The sequence below is a fragment of the Nilaparvata lugens genome, chromosome 1 (genome assembly GCF_014356525.2).
Source record: "Nilaparvata lugens isolate BPH chromosome 1, ASM1435652v1, whole genome shotgun sequence".
NCBI lineage: Eukaryota > Metazoa > Arthropoda > Insecta > Hemiptera > Delphacidae > Nilaparvata > Nilaparvata lugens.
This window is the reverse complement of record NC_052504.1, coordinates 49,975,774-49,990,961: the sequence shown is the minus strand read 5'-3', so window position 1 is coordinate 49,990,961 and position 15,188 is coordinate 49,975,774. Positions and strand designations below refer to the sequence as shown.

The 15,188-nt window shown below is 32.6% G+C and overlaps 2 protein-coding genes across 5 annotated transcripts in view; both read left to right on the top strand.

The window, feature by feature from the left end:
• Nucleotides 1-9,117, top strand: part of LOC111045132 (histone acetyltransferase KAT6B) — a 54,229-nt gene extending 45,112 nt beyond the window's left edge. For all 4 annotated transcript variants that reach the window (XM_039435811.1, XM_039435815.1, XM_039435822.1 and 1 more), the window contains one exon: nt 4,740-9,117. In XM_039435811.1, the coding sequence (XP_039291745.1) occupies nt 4,740-5,059 (320 nt within the window). In that variant the 3' untranslated portion in view covers nt 5,060-9,117. The remainder of the gene's footprint in view (nt 1-4,739) is intronic.
• Nucleotides 9,118-10,991: 1,874 nt separating this feature from the next.
• LOC111045130 (E3 ubiquitin-protein ligase RNF19A) overlaps nt 10,992-15,188 on the top strand; it is a 145,438-nt gene continuing 141,241 nt past the window's right edge. Inside the window, exon 1 of the mRNA XM_039435784.1 lies at nt 10,992-11,373. The gene's annotated coding sequence lies outside the window, so the exon portion shown is untranslated. The remainder of the gene's footprint in view (nt 11,374-15,188) is intronic.

Genomic DNA, 15,188 nt, shown 5'->3' with positions numbered 1-15,188 from the left:
TAGCCCAAAGATTGTTCCACCTCGTCGTATAACCAATTTTTTTCTAATGTCTAGGAATTTTGTCTTCCAAACCGTTGAAGCAAAATGAATGAGCTGTACATGAAATTGTCTAGCACAATATTTCACCCATAACACCAAGCTCCCTTACAATTTGTTGTTGCTATTCACCTAGATTTGACTTGTCATTATCACATTCTGTTATCTAGCTCAGTTTCTACCATTTCACTAATAAGCAAAATATTAATCGTTTGAATATCTTTCGAAGAGCGTAATTGGAACTAGATTCATTTTGAACGTATTCTATAGATTGAATGGCTTCAGGTTGTTCTTCGATCGGTTTCTTCCAAGTATAAAATTGTGTTTTAGACTTACACAAATTGTCAATGAAAACAAAAATTTCATCTGCTATTCATGTACAAATTACTGTATAAGCTTCTGGTACTACCTCCTTGGTCATTTGGTATTGCCACTTTTCTTCTCTAGAAATTGTCCAATTATTGGCCTTTTATCCATTATTAGTAATTGATGGGAGAGACAAATTCAACTCCGGAAAGCTTCAGCATTCATTTTCATTTCTCTAGTTTTGAATTCTTTTTTACCTAATCTTATACTCTTCAAATTCCTTTTCAATTTCAACTGTGTTGATAAAAGCATCCACAATATTCCTTTATAGTTGAATAATAATACTTGCAACGGTTACAGAGTATATTCTAGTATAGTCTTGCGACAGATGTTTCATTCCAGCTTCTAGGTTCCATGAGGATAATTTATTACAATATTGCTTAAAAAAATCGAATAAATGCTTCATATTTTGCAATATATTTGTGTATTACAATAATATCACTACTATAATCAATTTAGAAATTACTAATTCGGTTTTAAAATAGCCTAATGTTGTTTTATCAAAAACTGTTTTTTCAGACTTTGGATAATATTAATAATTATTATTTATTAAATATATCTTCTAAAGAAACATTCGACAATAATTCGATTGAAAACATTTTATTAGGGAGCTTTTAGTGGTTATTAAATAGTTGTCAATGCTGGAACAAAATTAATATCATAGGCACTTCTTGGTTCCAAGAAGGCAAAATGACGGAATTTGGAAATGTTATGCAAACTGATGACATTAGAACATTTTCTGAAATGTTGGTCATAATCGTAGGCCACTTATGACAGATATATGGAGGACTAAATAAAGTTTATGTAGAACTTTATTCTACATCAAAACTTCTCTCCCATAAGCTAAGCACGCTTTAATATTTTATATTTACTTGCGAAATCAAGTGAAACTGCTTTGCTTAATAGCATCAAAGGAACAATAACAATTAAGTTACTCTCTTGAAAAGTCTGCATGCATATTGAATAGTGATTTTATGAGCATGATTTCAATGATGATGATGATGATGATGATGATGTGGTAAGACTGGTGTCCCTGTAATGTTGTTGGTTCAGGTCTGGCCCTGGCCACCCCATACCTTCAGAGGAAGTTGTGAGGTACTCAGGCGAAGCTGAGTGGACTGTTAGGTAACACTGCTACTCTATTCTTTATTGTTGTTCAACGTTTATTGCAAGTGCCATTAATTTTCATTTAAATTTTAGGCCAGACCTTGTTCATTTCAAGTTGAATTCGTTTTTTAGGTCAGACTTTTTTAAAGCTCATTGGTTTATTTTTTTTTCATTTTGGGCCAGTCCTTGTTTAGATTTCATTGCAAGTTGATTCGTTTATATTTTTATTTTAGGCCAGACCTTGGTTGAAGTTCATAGCTAGTTAGATTTGTTTCTATTTGTGATTTTAGACCATACATTGGTTCAAGTTCATTGAAACTTTGATTGGTCTTATTTCAATTAAGCCAGACCTTGTTTGAAGTTCATTGCAAGTTTTATTATTTCCTTTTTTCTTTATTGTACGCCAAACCTTGGTAATCCTTATCCAATTTAATCTAGTTTAGAAAGGTCTTTACATCCTAGTCCTCGAAGTTTTTCTATGATATTCGATTGCCTATGCTTCAATGACGTCTTTTCTAAACATGTCAAAATTTACACTTGAGCAAAGTTCTGCCACCGTTTCATATAAAGTTAGTTACATTGAATTAGCTAATTTGACTGTGGTAAAGTCCTAAAGATTTTAGGATTGAAATTATTGATATAATCAGTACATGATACTGCTGATAATTTTATAGAAATTTATTTGTTAATTATATTGCGGATAATTTAATAAAAATTTACTTGTTCAAACATATTTTTATACAACTATCAGAAAGTCATGATAATAAAGTGAAACTCTTAATTATGTGAAGACCTTTCTCCAATTTTATATTATTATTTCTTTGTTCAATAGATGTTATTATAATAGAAATTATACGCAACAACCTTGGATAAAATTTTAGAATAGAAGTAGATTAAGAAAAGTTCTTCGAACATCGTTGTTATTTTTCTTTCCTTACTCTATTTATAATAATTGAATTATTTGGTATGCATTGTCTATTGGAAACTACAATTAGGTATGTGAATTCTTCCTCTAATACACATTTGGAAAAAAACAATTTTATCTTTGGAAAAAGAAAATATAACATTCCATAGAATGTTTATGTCTAGTCGAAGTGAAAATGAATGCTTGTAAACAATTTTTCAACTAAATTTGAATAAATTTCTATCCAAATCTCAAATTTCTGCTAGAAAACAATTGATTAGTATCAGTTGATTGATGTTTGAAAGAATTGTTATTGCGAAAATATACTAAAAAAATTAAACAATGTGCATGCAGTGAAATTTGAAAATTTATAATCGTCAGTTTTCCTCTTAGACGTATTTTGTGTTGACACGAGAAAGTTTATTTTCCTGTGACAATGCAGCAATGTTTAATATTTTATTTTTTCAATTTTGCATGCTTCACTTGCACCTTGATCACGTTTTACTTAATCAATTATTGCATTATTTTGTCAGATTTAATGAATTACTTTTGTTAGATCTTTTCATTGCAAATTATTGTGGTTGCTAAAATGATCGATTATGTTGAGGAAGTCGAGCGTATGAAATCTTGGATCATTTACAAAAAATATCTCTCCTCTTACAAAATCTATGATCGATTATAATGACAGCTGTATTGTTTAGTTATTATAACCATTGAAACTATGAATTTTCAAACTAATTCTAATTTTACCAGGAAAGTTTAAATGTAAATCAAGAGGGTTTAATAATAATGAAAAAAATCATCAGTTTATAATCTGAGTTCCTAGTTATTTTTCAAAACTTGAAAAATAAGCCTGAAATTGAATTTGCCATTATAATAGTTGCCCATAGTTACTTTTCATAAATCTATTGTCATTCTGAAAAACTATATAAGGGAGGACAATTTGAAAATTATATAGCCTCAAACCCTCATTAATTGAAATAAATTTCGGAAAACAATCCTTGGGGAGATGAAATTAATCTCACACTAATGAAATAATAAAAAATGTTTTTGTCAAACTTGATGCAGACATGAGCACTAGATTAATGGCGATAATGTTGGAAAGCTTTACTATATTTTCTCCGTTCCTATCACGGGGGCTGTCCACACCATGAGTACAATAGAAAATAATATTTTCTTTATTCAATACAGCAAAACGAAACATCATGCAGTTGAATATCGTCACTAAATCTAATATTAATACACATTATAAATTGAGAAGCCAAAAAATACAATTTCAATATATCATATTTGAGATTACTTTTATTCCACAGGGAGTAGAGTACCCTATTTACTTTTAGTCCCTAGGGTAAAGTTAGCCACTTGAATATTCTGTTCCAGAAGTGACTCTGTATATCGACTCTGTAAATCTCAATCCATCATCTTCCCTAATCAATAATTTATCATGTTTTGTGTCTCATAAAACTTTGGTCCCTGAGGAATAAAATAGTTTTCTGTTCCTGGAATTGAAATTCAATTTGAGATCGTAGTAATTGAAAGAAAATTATATTAATTATTTATATAAATCTAATAATCTCAAGAATACGTTAGAGTTCAATACATTTATAGTTGTAGGATCATTTTTGGACTGAGAACTGTGTTCAAATTATGAATGAAAGTCTAACCTTTATTTGTTTAAATTCGGGAATAAAATAGCTCATTGTATTCCCTATTTTTTCCCTTCCAATGTTTTTTTACATTTAATGTTATTTGTACAAATAAAAATACATTTAATTAATATTGAAATAACTACATAGTACCCTTTTTAAAACGTTTTATATAAACACAACCTATTTCGGCTTTCAAGCCATTTTCAAGTGTCCCAGTTGTATTTATATGAAAAGTTCTAAAAAAGGGTACTATGTAGTTATTTCTATATTGATAAACAATATTCTAGTAGCCCTAATACTTTATTAAAAAATTCATTTATTGATCACTGTCGTAAAAAGGATTAATAAATTCCCGGGCTGACAAATAATTGTTGAATAGTAGCGCTCATCGGATTTCCATCTAGCTGTTTACCCGGTTGTCAATATTTGCAGTAGCAGAAGTCTTCGGGGTGAATTACAGCATTTAATTTGGATTTTCGTTCAATAATAATAAATGATTAATAAATTGCTTCAAACGGCGTAATAGCGCTGAGTACAATACTCGTAAATTTGGGTGTTGATTTTAAAATAAGCTGCTTCAAAATGCGTAACATCAAAGTGCAGTATAATTATTAACAATGTGTATATTTATTTGTATTGTTTGTTATTAATTTGTTTGGTGTTGTTGTGTTGTCCAGTGGCAGCGAGCAGTTCGCGTGGGGCGGACGTGAGCATATCGCCCAACCTGATGGCGCAGTACAGCTCGGTGCAGTTGAACGGCTACCGCATGGGGGTGGCGGGTGCCGGGGGCGGCTCAGTCGGGGGTGGCGCCACTGTCACCGGCTACATCACCAACACGGCTGCCGCCTCCTTCATCAACACCGGCCACAGCCAGGCCACCTTCCCCGTGCAGAACCTCTACCACCAGGAGCAGCAGAACTCCATGTACACATATGGATACATCAGCAGTCTGCCCATGCAGTCTCTCAACTCGTCCATGCCTCCCATGCGCCGCTAAAGTGTCATCTAAAAGTATTTAATTGGTCACTTAGACAACTTGTAAAATTTAAAATGGATTTGTTAATCTCCAGTTTTTTCAAAAAATGTCATCTACTTTGTCAAATATATCTTGCAAAATGTGAAATTAAGGTGTATTTTCAAAATGTCTGTTAAAAATGTAGTTACAAGTGTATTGGTGTATGAAAATTGAAGTTATATAGTTTGTAGCTGGAACTACAATAGCTATTTTTACTTGATTTTTGCAGTCTTTCTCAGTTTAGTAGTCAAATACTATTTTGTATATCTTTTGAAGCGTGTGGAGTGTCTTCATAATTGTTATTTTTGTAGCTGGAACTACAAACGTTATTTTTAGTTGTGCATGAACTCTGTCTAATTGAACTTGCAAAATGTCAAGAGGAATTTGTAATCTCCAGTACTTTCAAAATGATTCATCAGTGTTCTGCTCAGTTGAAAAGCGAAACAATGCTTTTTTTAGTTATACAAGCGCTAGACAAATAAAAATAACTTGCCAAAAATGTAACCGTATTTCTAGAATATATAAACTGTTCCATAATTTGATATAATTTTATTCTTAAAATTATTCTATTTTTGTAGCTGGAACTACAAACATTGTTTTTAGTCGTGTATGTACTTTTCAAAATAGAACCTACAACATGTGAAAAGGAGAGCGATCTCCAGAATTTTCAAAATGCTTCATCAAGCATTCTGAGCAGTTGAAAATGTGAAATTACTTCGTATTTTAGCTAGAACATCATCCATTATTTACAATCACAAAATTGTCAAAGTGTTTAAGCACTAAAAGTTCCATCCACATATTTCTCAGTTTAGCAGCCAAATGTTATTTTCTACTTGTTCTGAAGCCTGTGGAGTGTCTTCATTGTATTCAATAGAAGTGCGTTGCGTAGCCTAATAGCCTAGTTGAAAAGCCAGATAGATGATTGTCAAGCCGCGCCGCGTCCACATTATGCCGATCGACTTTCCACACGTGTCGATCGACATGTTCAATATTTGAATGTGGACTAGTAAATGTAGACTAGTTGATTCGGTTCGGGACGACATGATTCGACAAAGCCGGGTGACATGTCCACACTTGATCGACAGTGTCGATCGACCCCATTCGGCATAGTGTGGACGCGACTAGGTACAGCTAAGGCACTTGCATTCATTAATAGTGCCTACAGCTACAATAATTACTGTTTCTAATTCTACTGAATTACACAGTAAGAATTAATTATTGAATTTATAACACTTCGCCTACTTATTTTCATATATTTAATTATAAAATGCAGATTTATTACGTTTATTGATCGCTTTGCCTCCGGTGATACATTGTGATATTTTTACACATAACGAATCTACATAAAATGAGTCTCCAATAATGTTGTATCGCTTTTATGACTATCATTTTACATTTAGTAACTCTACTATAATTTTTTTAATCCTATAATATTTTTTTATTGAAATTAGTAATAAATACCACCAAATGGTGTAGATTCACCAAACCCTTATCATTTCCCACGTAGATTTTTTATAGTGATTCTTAACTTTTTTATTTTATTTACTTTATTTTCATCTCACAAAGTTTTTATAACTATTTATTGAACTTTTCTTGTAGATCATGGTAATTGCAAGTTGTTGAACAATTTTTGGACCATCTGGCATGTTATTTCAAGATATTCTCCGATCAATGTTAATAAGTGGTACTCACTTTTATATGTGGTGAGTGACTGGTTTATTGTTCACTAAACATGAATCAAAGTGGCTCTTGAAAGCATATAAAATGTTTATAGGGAAATAGAATTTACCTTTATTAAATTATAGGTAATCTACTTGAGTCCCTGAATCATTAATTTTATTGAATTAGCCTAAAGTAAATAAATTAAATAAAGTTGAAAGTATGTCGTTGACTAGTATTTTATATTCTGTTAATGTTTGTGTTGTCATGTCGACAACTTGATATAAATTATAATTTATCTAGAGATTCACTTTAATCATCGAAGTCAGTTATTTACATTGAATAAATTTTAGAAATCAAAATATTTGAATGCATGAGATTAAACATAATAGTTTTCTATAGTTTACAATTTAGATTATAATTTCATGTACATAAATTCTTATAAAGAGTCTTGTTGCCAATGAGCATCAAGTATGACATTTTCACTGTATAATTCTCGAAATGAGTATGATAATTTCTCAAATTTATTGCAAGTGTTGTATCAACAATGGTATTGTATTTTCTCTTACTTGTCGTAGATTGAGCCAATTTCATTTGTAGATTAGTTATTCTATTTAAGAATCAAGTTTTATAATATTCTTATTGATTTTTTTGAGAGAGAGAAATTGAATCTTGTCTTGACAAAATAATAGATTACTTCCTACAACACGAACAGAATCGTACTTTTTCCTGGATTTCTGATTCAGAAGTCTTTTTTGGACTTTAAGAAATTGACCTATTTATTAATTTGCAAGTGAAAAGTGACTGAATTTTTGTTTAGTATTACAACAAAAAGCTGGTCTTTTAAAGCCTCTTGTTAATTATATTTGACATACCATCCTAAACATTTGAATACAAATTCAATCAAACGAAAAAGTGATTATAAAAATGTATATGCACCCAAACACAAAGTAGTATAAGTAGACCAATTCGGTTTTAGTGTTATAAATTATACACCACATTCTAATCTGAAGTTTGTCTAATATGCATTTATTTGAGAAGAGTTGAATCATTTTTGAATTTACTCTAATGATTACTGGTATAATTATTGTTGTAAATATATTTGTATTGTTTACTTCACTGATTGAGATTGAGCAAGTATTTGGAAAATTTTCGAACGAAGTAACTCATTTATTACTTTCTATTGTGTTATTAAAATAATGTAATCACTGTGGATACTACAATGTTGATTTTTTACCTCCAATTATGATAGCCTAATTGTAATAGAATGAATCATTGGATTGTTTATGTCTTATCATGTCTGGAGTGTATTAAACCAGTAAATAGTGAAATAGTAGTCGTTCCCGTAAAATTATTTTTTTTTAATGTTAGATAATTAAATGTAGGATTATAGTAGGTTACTTGAATTAACATCACAATAATGTATTAAATGTTTTGTATAGAACATTATCAAAATTGAAAAGAATGTATTTTTGTACTAGCTATCTTCTTAAAATTGCATTTGCTGTGAGGTGTGTCAGTTTTGCAATAATAATGAACTAACCGTTTTTCTAGAATATTTGCTCTGTATATATTACCCAGTTTGCAAATCAAAAATATAGGATCTGTTTTAATAGATATGTGGATAGGCAGCGTAAGTGACTGTTGTATAGATGGATGTTTGATTTTAATTTGCTTGTAAGTATTTGTAAAAACTCTTATTTATATGTCATTTTGCTAGAAGTAGTATTTTTTTGTAAATAAATAATGTTGAAAGCTGATTTATCTGAGTTAATACTTTCTATTAAGTGATTAAAAAAGTAATAAAAAATAATATAAGTCGTTCAAGTTAATAAAGATTATTGTTGTTCCTCTCATTATTAATCATCTACTTGATTAAAAATGTCATGTAAGATAAATTTAGATTCATCATTCAGCAACTGATCAAATTTCGGTTGAATTATTTTATTTTACGGCATATATTATATAGCTCATCTCAGATTTTAGTTATTCAAACTTTTTTATAATCGACCTCACCTGTAGAATACTCACAGCCTGTCCCATCTCCGATATTGATTAGTTTTCTTTTTCAGTTTTTTTAAGACCACTGTACCCTATTTTATTGTTATTGATAATAATTATCATACAGAAGTTCCCTTTCTGTCCTTTATCACATTATATAGAACGCCATTTTAACAGTGTTTTATCATCCTTGTAAATAATTGAAATGGAATTAAATTATGGATATGTTGAACTATAATTTGCAGCACTCTGATAATTTTGTTTTGTCTATATTTTATAAATAATTAGTGTTAGAATAGAGGTACAGAAATTTTTAATATTGCACAATGATATTATGTTTAATGTAAGGCATCGTTTGTTAATAAATGCATTTAATAATATTAATTGACTTATAATTTTGTAATGCTTTCATTCAACATTCCTCATAAATAGCATCTATGCTTCCCATTCAATTAAAGTGTTCTGAATTATGATAGATGCTCGGGTTATTCACTAGTTCACCTCTTCTATGAATACTCGACAGCTTGAAAGCAACTCACTTCAAACATTCGTTTATAGTAAAATTGTATGTCATTTTTTTTAATGAATAACCAGAGAAATTCTAGAATATTTAATAAGATAAATTGCAACAAAATCAATAAGAGGAAAATTATCTTCTCTCAAAGTTGGATAGAATATACAAGACAGAACTCGTTCTGGAAACAGAAGTGTAACATTGTGTTTCAATAATAAACATAAAAAGCTACACAGCAAAGAAATAGAAATTCAAAAATTATAAGATGACGAAGCTATTTGAATCTAACGTCCATTCCTTCCGGCAGGGATTCGACACATGTAGCGCCTTGACACAAGAGGGTGGAATGCCTTAAATATGACGTGCCTTACATTAGCCCTTACACGACTCTCTTTCGCAAAAAGAGAGGCCCGTTGCTCTTTCCTTCACTAATCGCTCCCACTACCTATTATTACTATTATACCCCCTGTGAGTTGGGGGAACTTTGAGTCAAACTTCGTACTCAAGAAAGTGTTGAGAACCAGAATTCACCCACAGTAACCCGAAGTTGCCTTGCCTCCAAACCCACAGGATCTGCCCTATCAGGGCAGTTTCAGAGGAGCAAAAAGAAAAACCCAAGAGATCAGAGATGGGTGAAACTCCAGGCACAAATTTAGGTCAAGAGGCTGAGTCGAGGGTGACCAGGTGCCCTAGAGGCAATTTGGCGACCCCTCCTTCAGCGGAAGGACCTACAAAAAGCCAGGAGTGGAACTCACGTAGGTCACAAATTTGTGGGTGGAGAGGCCAAAACTCACCACTGCTCTAAAAAGGGCGGCCATTCAGGCAAAACTTCTTGGGAGAGGTGAGGCTTTTGACCCTGCAGAGTTTCGGAGGGGAAAAAGTAAAACCCAAGAGACCAGAGATGGGTGAAACTCCAGAGGCACGAATGTGGGTCAAGAGGCTGAGTCAAGGGTGACCAGGCGCCCTAGAGGCAACTTGGCCGCCCCTTCTTCAGCGGAAGGACCTTCAAAGAAGGCCAGGTGTGGAACTCATGTAGGTCACAAGGACTAATCAGTCTGAAGAGACTGCCAAGCATATCACACTGGATTGCGACAAGCAACCAGGTGATGAATGGGATGTTAGTATAGGGAAAACTCCTGGTTCTTGTAAAGGACATAGGTATTGGTTTGCCCAACTAACATACTACTTGCGAACACAATAAGCTTCGGTTGACGTGTGGGGTCCTTTGAACCTTTGGATCATTGAATCCGCCCTTATAATAATTACTATAATTTTGAAGGGACGGATTCAATATTGATAATTATTATTTTTGAAGGGACGGATTCAAGGATCCAAAGGTTCAAAGAACCCCAATCTCAATTTTTCAAACTTAACCTAACCATCAAAGTCAAACAAAAATGTTAAATCTGGAAACATTTTTGGTCACCTGTTCACCTGTAGCTCTGCCAGTATATTTTCGGAAACATTTATCGGTGGTAAAACTCTACAACAGAGAAATCATCGATCCACTCTGGTTGTGTCCAGATATAGTACTATTCTGAAAAGCTCTTACACACGTTTCCTTTTCTGTACAATATATTTTACTCATAAAAGAGGAATAGTCAGTTCTATTAATAGAATTTTTTGAGAATCATCAATTCACTTTATAAATTCAAGTTGGTAGATATTTTTTAAGTTTGCTATATTGGCAATATGTTGATGTAGAGTGAACAGATGTTCGCCGCTCTTGAGCTCCATTCTGAGATCAGCATCAGATTTTTTCAGTGAGGAATCTTTTCGTTTGAGATCAACGTTTACTAATTTCAGGTTGATGTTATGGTAACTCTGGTTTTCATCGTAGTGAGCTGATGACGTCTGGCTCTGGCTGTCTGTCTGACGTCTGATTGTTTTGGTTGTGATTATCCTTCGCACAAAGTAAATTCTCGACTTTTCATACACAATATTATTATAGTGATCTTGTTAAATCATGATTTATTAAATCCATCAGTGAAATTCGGCTTAGTGCACTTTGTTTTCAATTTTAAATGAATGTGTAAAACTCTTATCTGGAAGTTTGCCTGAATTTTTTTTTAACATCTACTTGGCTGTATCAAGGATCGAGTCTTCTGATAATTAAAATAAGGTGAGTGTTCCCTTGTCTCTGATATTTACTCTGCTGTGTAGATGTTGGACTTTATTTAGATTTTAGAATGAACGTTATGCTATGCACACTTATTGCTGAAGAGCTGGTCCCATTTTCAATGTGAATAATAATCAAACCACAAGCTGGTCAAAATTGCTTATCATACAATATTGAACCAAATTAATATGTTATTAAAGTAAGTACATGTCATGTTTATGAAATGAAATGAGAAGTGTAAAACTGAAAACATTAATATTTTCAACTTAGCCCAGGTGACTAGGTAATCCACAATGCTCTATTAGTTGATCTCAAATTTGTTATTTGAAGGAAGGTACTGTAGGCTACTATTTGTTGAAATTTTTACCTTTAGAAGGAGCTGTTTATCTTGGAGTTATGTTTACTTATTCGATTCTATTGCAATTAAGAGTTAATATTTCCCAAACACCTTGAGCAATAGCTGCAAATTAGACATCAGGAAAATATTTAGTAGGCTATTTTCGTTGTCGGAGAAAATCAAAATCACACATAAAGTACGTGGAATTTACATGTTGCCTAAATACGTTTCTTGAATGCTGACTTGCTAACAGTGGCCAAATGAGTTTAAAGGGATATTCTCCACTACTGTATCTAATGTTTATTTTTTCTATAGACTATTGACACTAGGTATTAAAAAAATTAGATAATCTTCAAAAATCACCAAGTTAATTGGAATAAATTGTTCTAAATTTGGGTTGATATTAATTTTTATTCTTACTAAATAAAATATAATATATTTCATATCTTTAGGCCCACAAAAAAGTTTCTCCGTGGCATTTAAATATGGCATTTTGTTTTAGGGTAATGAGTGCCCTTTGTACACTGTGATTGAAATTTCAGGATAAAAACTCAAGTTATGCGTTTTAATAGGTTAGATGAAATGTTGGGTTCAATTGAATTTATTAGGAATAATGGATCTCAATTTGAATTCATGCTTGACAACAACTCATATGTCAACTTGACTTCTGCATCCTAAGTGACTAATTGACAGGAATTTATAATATGGAATGAATAGCTATTTTGTTAAGAATACTACTTTTACTTACAATTTACTTCTTTTACTTCTGTTGTCTTCGCCGCAGTCTGCTGAGTGCTGACCGGGGAATTGTCATTGTCCCTTGAACTGGTTTTTCCACGGCTCTAGCCGCTATCTGAGGTGGGTGTATGTATGCTCGACGATATATTCTGCAACGGTGTAATAAGGCCGGTCCATTAGGTACCTCTTCAAACCCTTTGCTAGCGCGTTGTTGTTTTCCAGTAGTTTTAGACTATCTGGGAGCAAGTTGAACAGGTATGCCCCTGCATAAGACGGAAAATCGCTGTGCTTTTTCAATCTATGTTGTGGGAGGCCTATATTGTGATTATGTCTTAATCATAGCTGTGCCTGTCTTGTCTCAAGATTGGATTTGATTTCTTGACCAAAATAACGACTTCCAAGATATATATGGAGACTGCCGTTAGTATTCCTGTTTTTTTTTGAAGAGTGGTTTGCAATGCTCAATGTAGTTGGTTCTTAAAATATTTCTTATTGCTCTCTTTTGGATTTTCAGAACTCTCTCTAGATTTTCTTTTGCAGACGATCCCCAGGCAGCTATACCATACGTCAAGTGTGAGACAAATAGCGAGTGGTAGGCAGTTATTGCTGTTTTTTCATCGGTTATATTTCTTTTTCTCCTAATGACAAATGTTGCTGATGAAAGTTTTCTACATAGACTCTCTATATGCTGTTTCCATGACAGGTGATTGTCTAGAATAATATACTCATTATATCATGTTCAATTAGTGTGTTGAGCATTGTAATTGAAAGTTTTTATCTGATTAACGTTGTGAATAGTTTTTATTTAGCTTTTTGCTTTAAATGGTTTTTGAATGAGGTGATAAAACAAGGAATGGTCTAGTCTACAATCTAGAAATTGGGGATTGGAATAATCATATTGTACTGAAGAAACAAACGTGTAAAAATCATGAAAAAATCCTAAAACTGTATGAAATCGTCATAAAGATTCCAGTCAGAGCCTAGAATTAAAAAAGTAATAGGCCTAGTAGCTACACTCTGCCAATCAAGGAAATTGATCAAAATAATTTTATTCGATTAAAAATTACAACTAATTCATAAGAATTTTAAGATGACTTTCAATAAATGACAGATTATTTTAAATGAAAAAGCTACAAAATACGGTAGAAGATATACCGTAGATGAGAAATGGTGCACTCTCTTATTCCCGTGTATTTGAATTAGAACGGTGAAATGCATTCACGCTCAATTAGTTTGAACCATAGAGAAATAATAGCGTAAGTAGATATCCCATGGTATAGGGTGTTTATGTCGCAACTTTTACTGTTATCTCAAGCCGACAGTCCACGTAGTTCTTTCCCATAAAGCTATGTGACGCTGGTAGTCTCTCATATTGTGCCGTTCATACAATCTCACCCGGCCAAAACAGTAAAAATCTACAATAATCGACAGTAATCGGCTTGAGATAACAGTAAAAGTTGCGACATAAACGCCCTATACTATGGGATATCTACTTACGCTATTATTTCTCTATGGTATGAACTTAGCTAGCTAAGCCCACCTTGTGTGTGAATATCAATTCCTGAGCTGAGAGCCAACCATGCAGAAGGTTCAACACTATCGTGCGTCCCCCGTATGGATATGATATCCATATAGGAGGCGATCGGCACTGTCGTCACACCAAGAGTGAGGCCCGGTTGCACAACAGCCGGTTAAATTTTAACCGTGATTAAATTCACAAGTCCAATCAGAGAAGGCGTTTTTGAAAAGACAGTTTCTCTGATTGGTTCTCGTAGAATTACGCTTAAAATTTAACCGGCTGTTGTGCAACCGGCACTGAGACTGGAATTCCCATAGAGGAAATCATGCTTCAGTCAAAGCATATACTCTAAAAATAAGTAGCTGTTTGAAGAATAAAAACATCATCAAATTAAGAACTTGAATCATTTTTATTCAGGGTCCTTTACTTTGGAAGTACTAAATTAAACACTGTAATAATACTTCCAATCCTGATTTGATTAAGTTACTGTAGCAATGGCAGATACCAGATACTGGTTAGATTATTCTCTTGGTCTTGTATAATAGCGGCTCCTAACTAAACTGACCCAGCTAATTTTAAAGAAAATTCGGACACAATTTGCATAATAATGATAGCTGACTCTTCATATGTAATGATGAATTACTAATTTTTTTTTGTCTTATGCACTTCAAATAATGTTGTCCTCAAATAGGACGAAGTGAGTCGATTTCGTTAGCCATCGAACTTGATCTGTATAATGAATGGTTCAAAGAATTTATGTTGAAATTTTGTAGTTATTTGAATTATTGGCAATAACTATCAACAACACTCTTCAATATTCTAAGTGAAGCTCAAAATACCTTGTTCTGTATTATTGAGTTACCGTATGTCAGTAACTTATAACAAGAGTGGTGTTGCCACTTTTTACTGTTATAAAATGATTTATAACAAGAGCGGTGTTGCCACTTTTCACTGTTATAAAATAATTTATAACAAGAGTGGTGTTGCCTCTTTTCACTGTATAAAAAGATTTTCAAATCTAGCTCTCTTGAGTCTTAAAAAATTCTTCATTTCAATTGTATTTTATACACACTTTTTGACAGCATGCCGTGTGAAATAGCCTACATAAAAAGTGTGTTAATACATTGCAGCTCGGAATGGATTGAGAAACCATCGTCTTGATTTTTATATTGATGCCATCAAATCTCTTGATATTGTTAGATCAACTAGTTAACAAACTTGGAA